The following is a 16142-nucleotide window of genomic DNA, read 5'->3' on the forward strand; positions in this document are numbered from 1 at the left end:
TCCATTTAAAAGGCCTCATCTTCTGGGCTGTGATTGGTTATATCCTCAGCCAGGACCCATTCCCTGGCAGGACAAGAGCCTGGATTTAACCTAAAATAGATTCTCCTGGTGTAGTACACCTGTGTATGAAGAAATGTATAGCAGACCTTCAGGGAGCTGCCAAGCAAAGATTTCTAGGCATGGGAGGCTTTTCTTCCCCCAAGGCATCGATTTGTTACTAGGCAACACATAAAGATGATAACCCCTATCCAACCAAAAATATGTGGCCCAAGAAAGTAACTACTTGCTTAAAATGTCCCTGTCAAATTTCCAGGCAATTTAAGACCACAGTCCATGATCTAATTGTCTTTATGATGAAGAAACACTCCCTCCTCTATAACTACAAGCATATTTGCAGATGCAGTTTTCATTACGAATATAAATAATGAGGACTTTCTGAATACACTGATTATAATTGCCGTGAAGTTAGAATTTCCAATCCCAGTGAAAAGTCAGTGTAGCTAATGACATAGAACTGCCATGGCTAACCTTGGAGACATTTTCTCTATTTTGTAACATGATATTTATTGGCCTGTGATTATAAGCTTGTCACTTTATTATCCTGACACTTTAAATTCTTCTGATGTCCAGTTAATGTATGATTCAAGAAGATATCCAATTAGCAACCTGTCATATGAAATTGAATTAATAACAAGTTCCTTTAATTTGATTTTTCTGAAGTGTTTCTTCAAGGATAATACCATATGAAAAAAAGTCAAATTAGGGTTGTTGATATTAAAACAAATTAGAAAAAAAGTACTATCTTTCATTTTCCTGCTATACTCTTTTGATCTGTGTCAACCCCAAACCTCCTGGTTTATGCCTATGCCATTAAGAAAAGAACACTGAAGATATATCTCACGATCTTGGACTATTAAACAATCAATTTTCAATAAAAGTTTTTGAATAATGAATGGCTAGGAAAATAGTTTGAATGTGGTCAAAGGTAAAAGTTAATTTTGGAGGGTGTGACATTTCAAAAACTTCCAAGTCTAAAATTGCATTAGGGTAGGTACTCTCTCAAGTCATAACCCATTCCTGTCTCTGCTTCCTGTGAAATGGCTATTTATTTCATTCCCAGATTCATGATAAAAGATCTATACAGTTTACTAGAGACCTTTCTCTGGGTCTTTTAGTATCTTATGGCCCCATACTGGAACACTTTGGTTATCTATTCTCCTTTGATCGTCTTAGTACATAAATCATTCACCTCCTCTTCTGGTCATAAAGGTACTTTGTCATACCTTTTCTATTATATCTTGAAAATAAATGGTAAGCTGAATTTACTAACTCAGACACATTGTACATTGTTTCCTTAACACTTTTTAAGTCACTTTTTGTAACAACAATGTTGTTTGCAGCTGCTGTGGGGGTGCAAGACCAATAACACCAGCATACTAGAGGGCTGCTAGCATAGGTTTTTTGATCTGCTTTTGTAAAGGAAAGCACCTTAAAAGAGGTCAACAATCTTACTTTAACTAAACATACATACATCATTCACTTAGTTCAGGGGAAAAAGTCAGAACCCTGAACTTCAGAGAAAATAACACAAATCAACAGATAGGGCTTCTAACTGTCTGACCAAGACAATACATACATAGTTACCAGAGAGAGAGAGAAGCACCAACATTCAGGTTTTCAAAGCCCAGGCTGGGGTGGGGATGGAGGGAATGAGGGGCTCCTTAATGGCTACCCAGAGTCTCATTTGGCCACATTACAGGAACACTCTTCCCATGAGTGAGCTCCAAAGCAAAATTCAAACCTCAGATATATACGCTTCTTCAGGGTCAGAGGGCAACACAATCCGTGTGACCCAGTTTCAGGTTTTCTTGTGACTTAAGCAGGTCATCAAAGAGTCTTGATTCAATCGAAGACAAGACTCAATCAAAGGCACTTGATTGCCTTAGTGCTGAGAAGAACTAGAACTCCAAAAGAAAAAAACCACAAAAATTCTCACTTTGCTTGCCCTTACACTTGTAGGTTTGATTTTTCTAAAATTGTGCTATTATGTGCTTTCAGCCATACAACATCTCCAAAGGAATATTAATGTCAACAAGATGGGATTTAGTAGCAGAGAAGGAATTGAAAACAATACACAAGTTCTCCAATATGGCCCAACCTCCTTTTAATCCTTGGTCCAGCTCAATTTATTGTCTCTGCAGTACTTCAAGATGGATTTGTTGATGGACTAACTGAATGGGCAGCCCACCCAACTGCACCCAATCATTTTAGCAAAAAATATATTACTTTTGATATCCCATATGACCAGAGTAAAATACAGTGAGTTTGTAAATGCTATTACTCTGAAAACTGAACTTCAATTAATGAAGATGAAGATGTCATTAGACATATTTTATGGTTTCCATTTCACACTTGACTCACAGTGAACTTGCAATCTTGTGGTGCCAAACTCAAGTAGAAATTGGATCCTTGTGGCTGCATATTGATTTAGATAATCACAAATTAACAATATCTATGTCGTATTATATTTTTATTTATTTTTGTTCAACATTTCCCATTTACTTTTTACTATGGTTGAGGCCTCAATCTGGAGTTTTGTGCACCTTGGGCCATGATTTTGACACCTCTGTTATAGCCCACCACAATCTGGGGGTTCACATTAATGACTATAAACCCATTTTTAATTGTTTTTCATTTGTATATTGTTAGTACAATCACTGTGGTGTTCTGACTTTACCCAATCAGCAAAAATTCATCTGTAAATAGGGTCATCTGGAGAATGTCCCCATCTACGGGGAATTTTTCTTCCACTTGGACGTCTCACAAAATATATTCTTAACAGTGTAGAAGACCTTAGATAATTATCTGTCTCACTATTTTGACCATACCTACCTTGATAATGAGGATAGAAAGATGGTTGAACAAAGTTATCTGCATCAGTGCATTGAAAAATGAGTCTTGCATGTTTTTTTACATAGACACCAGTCCTGGAGATAGGAAGACCCTGTATGCTTCAGTTTCCTCATCAGCAAAATGAGCTGGAGAAGGAAATGGCAAACCACTCTGGTATCTATGCCAAGAAAACCCGAAATACGGTCACAAAGAATCAAACATGACTAAAATTACTGAACAACAACAATACTGATGGTTCTGTTGTTTGGGGATTATTCTAGCTGAATTCAGAAAGCCTCATTAATGTAAAGGTAATTAATATATGATTTTTTTTGCTTTGAAATTATGTGTTATGGACAGTTAGTCTTGAAGTAGAGTCCACACTGATGGAATCGCAGATGTTTTGAAGTAATGAAGTATGATCTTATCACAGATCACAAATTTAGAGCTAGAAGAGATTTTTCAGGTTATTTATTCTGATTCCCTCATTTTACAGATGAGAAAAAGTTCAAGAAAGATTAAGTGACTTGGCTAGGATTACTTGGCATGGATCTGAAGCAGGATTTGAACTCATGTCTTTTTGATTCCCAAATCTAGTACTCTAGCCACTAAATCACACTGACTTAGCATATGAAAAATTTATCAGGTACTCAAGTATCCAGTATATATTTGCATATTCAGCATGTAACACATAAATCCTACAAATAGGATTTATACATGGCACATTTAGTGAAATCCTTAAAGAAAACTTACTGTGCTGACAGTGGATCCCATTAAATCCTCTAGGACATTTACACACATATCCTATGAATGTATCTCCTCGGTAAGCTTCACTGATTTCACATGTTCCTCCATTATGACATGGGTTAGGAAAGCACGGACCTGGAAGGAAGATAGAACACAATAATCATTTAGTTGCTTTTTCTTTTTAATTTCTACATGCCACAGTGTATTCTAAAATATGATTTTACTAATTGGTTTTTATTAAAACACTCCAAAGGAACATCATCTGATCATTATAAACCACATGTCAGTGTACCCTATTGAAAGCAGAAGTCCTGGGTTATATCCTCGGTTATCTTCTTTTCTCAGATCTAATTTTTTCTGTATGACTAAAAATATTCTTGAATCATAGTGTCTCTTTCAAGAAATTCTGCATACCCTTTGCCTCATGCCACCCACTGGTTTGCATAAACAGAATGATGTGTTCCTATGCTTGGGGAAAACTGTTAAAATACTCAAAGTGGAGAGCTGCGTTCATGATAAAGATAATCAGATAAAGAGAAATTTATTTGGTAGTGAAGTTGTTTTATGAAATTTTCTACACATGTACAAATACTCATGGATATGTGCACTATATATCTATATGTATTTATGTGTGTATATGTATGTGTGTAGATATACACACATATATGTAAGTATATGTATATATATATATATGTGTGTGTGTGTATGTATAAGTGTGGGACAAGAGTATCAAATGTTACAGAAAAGATCTGGATAATGAGTTATATCAATATAACTATGTTATTATATTATATAACTATGTTATTAATGGCAAACATGCATATCATCAGTTTTTAGATAAATAAAAATAGGAGCTAGCATTTATATAATGTTACCAGGTTTGCAAAGTACTTTACAAATCTCATTTTATGCTCACCATAGGGGTATCAGCCCTATTTTACATAAAATAAGAAAGAGTTAAGTTGACTTGCCCAGGGACAAACATCTAGTAATTGTCTGAGGCTGGATTTGAACTTAGGTTTAACTGAATCCATTTTTTTGTTTTTATTTTCTGTAATACTGTGCTATGTAAAGGATGAAGCTGGGAAAAAGACAGGAGAAAAGAGAGACAGGGAGAGAGAAGGGGGAGAGAGAGTGAGACGGGGTGGGGAGGGGGAAAGGGGGAGAGGTAGGGAGGGAAGGAAAGAGAGAAAGAGAGAGAAATAGAGAGAGAGAGAGAAAGAGAGAAAGAGATTGAAATTGAAGAAGGCAAACAAGAAGAGTGGTAAATATTTTAATAAGATATCAGATTAGGCAGGGAGCTATGTAGTCCATGCCGTAGGTCTTTATTCTTGGAGAACAAAAGATAAGCTTTTATGTAGTAGCAATGGGAAGAGTAAAGACAATAAAATATGGTAGAATAAGTTCTGATTTCTTTCATTTCTCCCCTGGCTGCACTACTTTGAGGCTTTTCTGCCTTCTTCACCATGACCCTGGAAGCTCATTACTGGGGAAAATCTCATCAGACTGAAAGATCATTAGTACTCCACATCATCATTAACCTCTGACACATTTCATTTCTCTCCTGGCTACTGCTTTGGGGATTCTCTGACTTCTCCATCATTCCCTCTGAGCAACAGACCTTACCCATACCCCATTTTCCATTTCCTTTTTTGTTTTTTCTTCCCCCATTAGATTGTGCATTCTTTGTGAGTAGGAATTCTCTTTCTTTAACTGTATTTGTATCATTCATATTTAGCACAGTGCCTGACGTGAAGTAGGAGCTTATTAAATGTTTATTGACTATTGCGTACTTGGAATTATAGGTCTTAGGTTAGTAAAGTAAACTAAAATAAGCAAATTGCCCTATTTAGATCTGTTTTCTCACCTACAAAATAAAGGGTTGGAATGTACAATTGTCAAGGTCCCTTGGAGCTCTAAATTATATCTCTGATCCATGATCTGAAATCAGCTTTGTGCCAAGGTGAAGGCAGAGAAATATGAAAGAATTCATTCCAGCTGGTCTCAATTTTCTTTGAAAAATAATATCAGAAGAGAGATAAGGTTATTCACTGAGAATCTGGGTGGGAATTCAGGTGTAAGGGTCAGCAAATGGGAAATGAGCCTATCTGGCAGAACAGAATATCTGAGTAGTCGATAAAAGGCTTGGCGAATAGCATCAGTGGTCAGGTTGAAGTTGGACAACAGAATTTCTAATGATCCAAGTCCTGCCAGCTTCAGCTTCTTCCTCTAGGAGCACTATGTAAGGTAAAATCAGGAATGGATAAAATGATTGATGATGGATATATTTGAAAAGACTAATTCAAAATTGAAGGAGTCTTGGGTTTTGGGGAGAACAATGTTGCTATAATGTATCATAGATTCAAGTATAGGTAGGAGTGGCTAGGAGAAGATAACAGACTTTAGTAAATGGGAAGGAATTGGATACTTCCATATATTCTGTTATTATCCCTATGCTTATGATTCTCATATTTACTAATCTAGCCATAACCTTACTCTAGTCTCCATACTCTCATTGCCAACTGTCTATTAGACATCTCAGACTTGAAGTCCCATAGACATCTAAAACTCAGCATGTGCCATACTTAACTCATTATCTTCCCACGACCTCCACCCCTGCCAATTCCTACCTTCTTACTAATTTCCCTTTTGTTGGTGAGAGTAAAATCAAACTTCTGGTCATCCAAGCTCAGAACCTAGGCCTAGTTCTCAACTTTTCACTACCTCTCACTCCTCCACATCCAATCTATTGCCAAGACCTGCCAATTTTATCTTCATAACATTTGTTGCATATGTCTTCTCTCCTTTGACATTGCCAACACCCCAGTACAGGCCCATATTGCCTCAGTCCTGGGTCATTATCATATTCTTCTGGTTGGTCTCCACCTCAAGCATCAACCCACTCCAGCCCATTTTCCATTCAGCTAACCAAAAGGGTGTTCCTAAAGTTTGGTTTGACCATATCACCCCCACTATTCAATAAACTCCAGTGGCTCCCTATCATCTCCAGGATGAAATGAGTAGTCATTTGTTTCCTCTGTTTGGTTCAAAGACCTTCAAAACCCGACCTTCTTACCTTTCCAATCTTCTCATACCTTACACTACCCTCTCTGCCCCATCCACCACCATGTATTCAATGATCACAGTGACATTTTTCTTGCACAAGGTTTAACCATCTCCCAATTCTGAGTATTTTCTTTGGTCATCTCTCTCAGGTCTGGAATTCTCTCCCTCCCCATCTCTACCACCTAGGTTCCCTGGATTCTTTTAAGTCCCTGTAACAACAATGCTACTAGCAGCTAATGTGGCTGTGTAAAGCCAATAACACCAGCACACGGGAGGGCTGCTAGCACAGATTCCTTGATCTGCTTTTCTAAGGAAAGCAACTTTAAGGGGTTTATAGTCTCACTTTAATCAAACATACGTATATCCTTCACTTAGTTCAGGGAAAAAAGACAGCACCTTGAATATCAGAGAAAACACAAACAGAAATTACAAGTAGAAATTATATAAACAGAGCAAATAACACAAATCAGCAGACAGGTCTTCTAACCATCTGTCCGTAGCAATACATACATAGTTACCAGAGAGAGAAGCACTAACATCTGGGTTTTCAAAACTGAGGGACTTCTTAATGGCTACCCAGAGTCTCATCTGGTCAAATCACATGAACACTTCCAGTGAGTGAGCCCCCAGGAAGCAAAATGCTAACCTCAGAGTGTGTGTGTATATATATTTCTTCAGGGTTAGAGGGTGTCACAACTATGTAGCTCAAACTCATGTGACTTAGGCTTTCTTGTGACTTAAGTAGGTCATCAAAGACTCTTGATTAATCAAAGACTCTTCATTCAAACAGAGGTGAGTCTCAATCAAAAACACTTGATTACCTTAGTGTTGAAAAGAAGTAGGACTCCAAAACAAAAAAAGCAAAACAAAAAGTCCCACTTTGCTTGCCACTGCAATCTCAGATAAAATCTCACTTTCTAAAGGAATATTTTCCTATTCTTTCTTATTTCTTTCACTGTCGATTATTTCCAATTATCTTGTATATATCTATCTTATTTATATATTGCAGTTTGAATGTTGTCTCTCATTAGACTGTGTGTCCCTTAAGAGCAGGTAGTGTCTTTTACCCTTCTTTGTAATCCTGAGAGATTATCACAGTACCTGGCAAATAATAGGCTCTTAATAAGTGTTTATTGACTGAATTAATAAATGATGGTAAGTCTAAATGAGGTCATATTGGAGATTTGAAAAAGTGGCAAAGTCAAGAATATATTATTTAAAGGGGAATACCAAATTAAGAGGTGAAAGAGGTCATATAGTTGAATAGCTGCTGTCAGAGAGGGGACTAGACACCAGGCCATCTTGTTTCAGGTCCTGTTCAGGGATCAGGTCTTTTTGAAAAACCATGCTAAATGACTTCACATGTATAATCAATATCAATTTGCTTGCCTTTTCAAGCTGTGGAAGGGAGGAAAAGAATTTGGGGCTCAATTAAAAAACATTATTTTTACATGTCATTGAGAAATATTTAATGAAATTATATATATATAATATATACATATATGTACATGTATGTATATGTATACATGGATAAACATACAGACATACACGTTTATGAATGACAGAGACAGATCATTCTGGTTGGCTCTCAATGTGTTAAAATTTGTTTGATTTACTCTCAGTAATGTGGTGTCATCTTAACAAAGAAAACCAAATCTCATTTTACCATCCATCCATCCATCCATCTATCCATCCACCAATCCATCCTTTCAACAAACATGTGTGTCTGTATATATATAATAGCATCTTTAGAAATGAAGCGTAAGACAATATGAAAAGAGAAAGAGAAAAAACTAATAGAAGTCACACCCCTTGCCCTCCAAGAGCACACAATCTAACTGAGGTTGGGAAAGCCCAGCATGCTCATATGAAAATCTCAAGTAACAATACTATGTTTCTAGTCATCATTTTCAAGGTGGTCCATATTCCTTCTTGTTGATATCTATAAATCTCTTCTCATCCCCCACTATGACACCAACTCTCCATAGACCACCAGATCAACCATCTAATTTCCTACTAAAGGTAGCTTAATTATCCTCTCTAGAGAAAAGTAAGCATGGGTATAGAATGAAGAAAAACTAGCTTAAAAATCCTTAAACACCAAACATTATGAGCATAATGATCCAGATTTGCATTTATAATATATCATCAATTGAGTTGAGTTTAGTTCATCATTTGAATTTTCTGTCATTTTCAATATTTTTACTTCAGTTATACTGTATTTCCAGTGTATTTACTATACAGTAGAAAAATGATACGTCATTAAAATGTTTAATATTTTCCTAATGTGACTTTAGATATCTATATTAAAATGTAGTAATATATTTGAAGAGATAGAAGAAAAAAAGACAATGTCATGTAGTTAAAAATAAAAAGAACTACTCTGAAGTCCAAAAAGTACCTGGATGTGAATTCTGAGTTTTCCACTAATTAGCAGTGTAATGACGGAGGAAAGTTATTTAACCTAGCAGGCCTTCTGGTTTCTAAATGAAAAATGATGGGGTAGGTTTGAACCAAATGGAATCTAAGGTCCCTTCTAGCTATGATTCTATGATCCTGCCATCATAGGATTGCTACAGCTTTAAAATTTAAACAGGATTGGGAGCAATGGAAGTTATAATAGCAATGATTGGTAGTAATTTATATCTAGATACCAGACAATTTTTATAATTAAAAGCTGTTGGATAGGTTTTATGTTTACTGAGCTACTCATTCTACCAAGTGCTTTAGAATCATTATGTTGCCACAATATTTTCACTGTAATTGACATTGTTCAAAACTCAAAACTAAAGAGTTAGTTAGAACAGCAAACTAGAAGTGACATGCTATTAGCATGTGTAATCTTTTGTAATAAATGCAGATATGTTAGTTCCTTGGTAAATACGTAATCAAGTATATCCAGTTTAATTTATCTGCTACGGAATGACTTTATGTTATATTCACCTGAACTGACCATGGCTCTGGGAATGAAGATATAATATTGGTTTACGAAACAAAGAAGTCTACACTAGAGTGGTCTACGTGGATTCTTCCAATTAAGGTCATACCCTAATATTTGTCTTGGAACAACACAGGCCTCTGAGCTCTGCGTTTGTGGTCAGAGTGACACTGCTGTTGGTTTGAAAGTTCCCTGGGTAGATCCTAATAGACTCCCTTCTCCATGATTTAGCAGACCTGGTCCATGCATTAGGAGACTTCTATAGGCTTTACTCCTCAGCAAGGGTTTTTTGTTTGTTTTGCTTTTTTTTTTTTTTTTTTTTTTGCTGACACTCTTCCTTCTTCTGCCTGTCTCCTCTTTGTGTACACTAGACTGGCATAATGTAATTATGGTTATTTTGTCTTTGGATTTTTCTTTCTTTCCTTCAAGATTGTTCTCAAAACCTACCTTCTGCAGGATGCCTTCCCCACCATCCCCTTGTTCCCTCCCTTTAAGATTACTTCCTTTTGAGATTACTAGGCAGGTAGGTAGGTAGATAGATAGATAGATAGATAGATAGATAGATAGATAGATAGATAGATAGTGAATGGGAGGTAGTAAGCATATGCATGTATTTGTGTGTGAATAGAGCATCTACAGTTATTGCATATTATCCTCCCCATTCAAATTCAAGGCCTTGAGGACAGAAGCCAAGTTTTTGCCTTTCTTTGTATTTCCATCACTTAGCACAGTGCCTGGCACATAGTAATTGGCTGAAAATACTTTTCATTGATGATGATAGATAATGGATTATGATGGTAAGTTATGAAGACTCATTAGTTTTGGTTTCAGTAATATAAGATTTGGCCCAATACGCCTTTTGTATGATTTGTTCATGTCTCCATGGATGTGTGATCTCATCGTCTACTACTCTACATAGCCACATGTCTGTGCTCCACAGCTTCCTTTCTTTCCGAAAATCCAAAGGGTTTGGAGGGGTAGTTCTAACAGTAGCATTTTCATAGTTCAAGGTTTATATTGTAATTAAGTGAAGTACTCTTGAGTCATTGGGTATTTAACAAAATGGAGTTTACTTTGTCTTAATAAAGGAAAGATATGCAACAAGAATATAGTGGCATATAGATCTCTTCTCAACACAGATCTCTTCATTTCCATATAGAGACAAATCCGGACAGCAGGATAGGACATAGTGAAGGACATGTGTGTTCCCAGTCACCCACCAAGTCAGAGAGGCCTAGAGTAGAAAGTGTGTGGGACTTTTTCTGCCTTTTGTTAACCAGGAAGCTACATAAGGGAAGCCAAGCCAATCAAGTCTGAGGTACGTCTTCGTCTTCTTTTCAGGAAAGATAATCCTTAATGATTAAGAAAGAGAAGGGACTTGGGGCTCCCTTGAATTTTGGGAAAAGAAGTTATGTCAGGGAAATGCTGGTAAAGATTAGTCCTATTACAGGTGAGCTTATCATAAAATTCAGGCTTTTTATTAATCCCAAGGTCAGGGCAAAACTCCCTGGGAGTGTGATTTATTCCAAAACCAGTGGGCATTTTTTTCTAGTATCATTATCTCTTTGACAATGCCTATAATAAGTGAGGCTAAGACTGCTTCAAATCACCTTAGCTGTCATAATAAGCTATTGGTCGATTTGGAGACATCTTAATATCAGGATAATATTTAGGAGAGAAGATCTATACATCTAGGATGCATTCATTCACTGAGAAGCATTTATTAAGGGCCTGTTCTGTGACAGGGCCTGTGACTAGTGTGGGGGATACAAATAGAGAAAAGGAAAAAACAAAAGAAAATCCTTGACATGAAGGAGATTACATTATATTGGGAGAAAACAATTTAAAGACAGATAAATAAATATTAATATGTAAAGTAAAGACAGAGTAACTTTTGGGGGGAAGGCCCTGGAAACTGGGGACTGGAGAAAAGAGAGAAGAGGTTTGATTTGTTCTTTGAAGGAAAGTATGTGATTATATGATGTGGAGATGGGGAGGGAGCACATTCCAAGGAAGGGAGAAGAACCTTTGTAGAGGCATGGAGATGGGAGAGAGTTGGAAAATCATATGTACAATAAGTAGGCAGTTTGTCTGGAATACAGAGTGCAAGAAGCAGCATAATATACACTAAGCCTGGGAAGATAGGTTGCTAAATTGCGAAAAAAATGCTAACATCAGAGACATTTGCCCTTGACACAATAAGGAACCACTGAAATTTCTCTTGATCAAGGAAGTGTCATGATTAAATCCATACCTTACTCCCTTTCATGCCCTCTCCCATCCAGCCTTTTCTCTCTTCCCTCGTTGTCTTTAGTCTGTATTCAGTTTCCGTACCTATGCACCTGTCCTCTGGCTTCCTTCCCCTCCCTCTGCCATGGAAGTCACTCCCTCTTGACTTCTGCTCTAGAATCGTTAGTTTCCTTAAAATCTCAATTCAAGTGTTTGCTTCTAAATGAAGGCTTTCCTGATTCACTGTCCCCCATCTTCTAGTATCTTTTTCCCGTAAAATTACACTGTACCTACCCTGAACATGCGCATTGCTTCCCCAGGCTAAGCTGTAACCTCCTTGAGCACATGTACTATTTCATTTTTGCATTTGTTTCTACAGTGCCTAGAACTTAGGAAGTCCTTAATAAAATGCTTCTTGATTCATTATATCTTTAGTGATATCAATTGGATAGCTGTGTAGAGGATGAATTGGTGGAGGCTGGGGGATGGGGAGAGACTGGGAACAGATAGACCAATGAGGATATTATTGAAATAGTCTAGATAAGAGTACATTTGAAGGCCTGAACTAGGATGGAGTTTATGTGAGTGGAGAAAAGGGGGTATATTGGTGAGACCTTGTCAAAGTAGAATCAACACAACCTTGTACATGATGAGAAATGGGGGAAGAGGGAGAAGGGAGTGACAAAGATAACTGCTTTATTTCATATATAGTGATTAGATGGATGGTAGTGCCCTCAACAGGAATAGGAAAGTTAGAAAGCAGGGAGAATTTTGGGGACAGTATCATTCTCTTTAGGGCTTGTTGAGTTTATGATGCCTCGGGACAATGAACTGGAAATTTTCAATGGACAGTTACTGTAGGTAATCTCTCTACTGATGCAGGTTACAGCACCTCTGCACCTGATCAGGTTACAATTACAACTTTTTTGAGAGGGGAAAATCATTACTTGGTGTCCAAATTTCTGGTGATCGGCCTTTCAGAATTTAGCTATGTTGAGTCTCGATGCCCTTTTAACTAAGTAGGAACCTCCAGAACTTGTGCTCCCTGAGATAGCATTCTACAAACCAAGGTCATATATCTATGCCCCAAGAAGACATGGGAGTAGAAATTCATTGGAGGAAAAGAAAAGGGGTGATTTGAAAAATGAATAGAAAATCTGTCTATGATTTGAAATCTGTAAAACTTAAACAAACATGAGGTGCCATTTCAATTCTTTTCCCCATCAAAAATGTTTTCCAAAGAATTCTCATTATATTTGATTATTAGAAGACTAATCTGTAGGAAATTTGTAATGTTCAATATAGTCAGGATAATCAAAGTTAAAGATATTACTTTTGGGGGGTTCATAGGCTTCAAGGTTCACAGCATTTGATCAGACATAAAAGTTTGTACCATCACTCTTAAGAGCAAAAGCTTGTAAGCTCACTTTTAAAACACAATAGGCTTCAGGGAGTTTTAAAATCAATAGCAGCTGTAATACTTTCGTAGGTAATCTTTAAGTAGCTCCTAACAAAATGGGAACAGAATTTGATCGATATTAATGAACAGCTGAATTCAACACCATGCTTTGCAGGCATGTTTTATGCATTTTCATATAAGTAATGTCAACAAGATTAATTGCTCATGAAAAATAATAGATCTATTCAGTTTACTTTTTTTTTTTTTACTTTTCCTCTCTACACAGAGGACAATGGAAAGGTACATGGCTGATGTGAGCAGTTTTCAACATAACCAGCAAGTAACTTGAAAAAGAACAGAAGTAAAAGAACTGTATGAAAGGAGATGGGCTCGTCATAAGGAGAGAGTGAGGCGCAACATGTCAATGGGAAGAATGCTGCACCGGCACCCTTACTATATTGATAGAAAGTGATCGAGGTCTCCAGAACATTGACTAGATTTTGTATGGTAAATATTTGGGAAGGACACAGATAAGGGTTGCACAGCATGGACAAGGCACTCAGATATAAGCTTCATCATTGGAGGGAACTCCTGAGTCTATAAGCTCATAGGTCGATTTCAGTAATTGAGATTACTGCTACAGGATTCATATTTGTTGTTGTTTGTCCTTCATTCTTGAAGAGGACCAATGGCATTACCAGTGTGATGTCCTGACTTGCAAGTGAATTGGGTTTAAGTGAGGCAGAGATTCACAGAGTTATCAGCCTCACTCTCTCCTCCAGAGTCATCAGAGTCCATTGACAAGACAAGAGTAAATATAACATGGCCCCAGATGCACTGAGTGACCTTGGCCTTTAAAAATTAAGGTCTTTCCACACTCCAAAATTCAAAGATTGAGTGGTTGTAATATCTGCATGTGTGTTATAAAGATAAATTGCAGAAAACAGTATCATATTCATAAGATATTCTAACATAGGCATACAAGGTCTATTCCACTTTATAGGAAACCTCTCATAGTAACTCTCATAGAAAATAGATTCTTCCTCCTCCTCTCTCTGCAATAGGTCAATTCAAATCAACAAATATTTATTATCATTTGAGTCACAGCAAGTACACACATAAGTGTGTGTGTGCATGCTCTATCCATGGCACACAGCAGATATTACTAAATGTTCATTTAACTGCACTGAAATGAACTTGGGCATGGTAATTTTCCTTCTTTTAGATAATGTCTAAAATCTTGAACTGTAGATATTAAGGAAGCAGAGAAACATGCATTGTGGGGACAAGTGCATCAATTCAATTAGTTCCCCAAGACATTTAAAAGGTCATGGAAGGTTATATGTTTGAAAAGAATGCTGGGATTTCATATTTCCAAACAGTAAAGTAAGCCATGGGATTAACATAACTTGACACTTTGTATAAGTAAAACTAGTTTTTCAATAGTTTTCTCATTAGAATTGAGAAATTAATCAGATGAAATCTTTATCAACCTTACTTCTTTTAAAAAATACAAATTAAAAATGTTTTCATAGAAATATCAATTATAACTTACAATTTTATATTGGTTTACACTTTGTAAGGTGCTGCCATCCAAACAAGCTCAGAAGGGAGGTGGTGTGATGGAGGAAGGATGTGGCAGTTAGCTCCCTTCTTGCTTCCCTTTTGTGGTCTCTACAAAATGAGTGAGCATGCTGGCAATTTCACTTCAAACTTCTGCCATATTTCTGACCTGGCTAGAACAAAGTAGTATTCTGGAAACTTCTTTTGATTGATGCTGTTAAAAGTTTTCCAGACCAATCTTTTTTTTAACTACATTTGTGCAGAAGCCAGCCATTTGGATTGATTTTTCTCTAAGTAAAAAAGATTTACTATGAAATCTGAATCATTTTAAAATGTCAGAGAAAAAAATTCCACAAAATTTAATAATTATCTCATTGATTTTTTTTAAGTTGTGGATATTCTGGAAAAAAAAGAAAATTACTGTGTTTTTTATTTAGGTAAAATTTCATTACAAACGCAAATCTTGACTTTCCTGGGAGATCTTATGTAAAGGCAGAGTGAGCAGCTATTAATGTGGTGTGACCTGATCATCTTTGAAAATTCAACAAAACAGAAAAACAAGCCAATAATTTCCACAGGCTCCTAATTCAACCTCTCTTCACAGTGGTGTTACAGCTTAATATAATATTAATTCCTCTGGGTTAAGACAAAATATAAAAGTGGTTGAGAATAAATCCAATGAAGAAGTAATTATTACATGAAAATATGGGTTCAAATTCTAGCTCTGCCATTTTACCACCTTTGCAATATTGAACAAATCACTTAACTTTCCTGGGATTAGATTTCCTTATCTCTAAAATGAAAGCATTGGATTAGATCATTTCTGAGACCCCTTCCAGTTGTATATGAAGGGTTTGGTGACTCAATTATCTGGGAGAGAAAGGCTCTTTATCAGTCATTAGTGAAGACCAATGTTTCCCTGGAAAACTTTTCTCCTCTTACTCACAAGATGGGCATTTATCTGTAGGAGACAAAGCTGCGCTTGGGACCTGATTGGCTACAGCTTCCCTGATATAGCTTTCTGGTCATTGAGATGGATCCATTTGGATAAAAGGTACAATTTGCAGTGGTCTAGGCCTCTCAGACACTGTGAATATCCAAATCCACATGAGTTGTCATACTCTGATGACCTATTCAAAAGACATGATTCCAAATGGAGATGGGGTAGAGGTAGTGGGGGTGTGCAATATCCAGAGAAGCTATATACCACTGTGAGCAAAGAGAATATCTTTTGGAAAGTGTACAATTACTTGTCATTGCCTTGTTTAATTCTCAAATGGAAACTGAATGAAGAAGGTGCTGGTATTA

At 36.7% G+C, this 16142-nt stretch overlaps 1 protein-coding gene across 2 annotated transcripts in view; it reads right to left on the minus strand.

Annotated features, from left to right (window-relative positions):
• Positions 1 to 16142, minus strand: part of EDIL3 (EGF like repeats and discoidin domains 3) — a 603737-nt gene that overhangs the window by 317742 nt on the left and 269853 nt on the right. For both annotated transcript variants that reach the window (XM_036740910.1, XM_036740909.1), the window contains one exon: positions 3646 to 3774. In XM_036740910.1, the coding sequence (XP_036596805.1) occupies positions 3646 to 3774 (129 nt within the window). The remainder of the gene's footprint in view (positions 1 to 3645; positions 3775 to 16142) is intronic.

The sequence above is a fragment of the Trichosurus vulpecula genome, chromosome 1, assembly GCF_011100635.1.
Source record: "Trichosurus vulpecula isolate mTriVul1 chromosome 1, mTriVul1.pri, whole genome shotgun sequence".
NCBI classification, from domain to species: Eukaryota; Metazoa; Chordata; class Mammalia; order Diprotodontia; family Phalangeridae; genus Trichosurus; species Trichosurus vulpecula.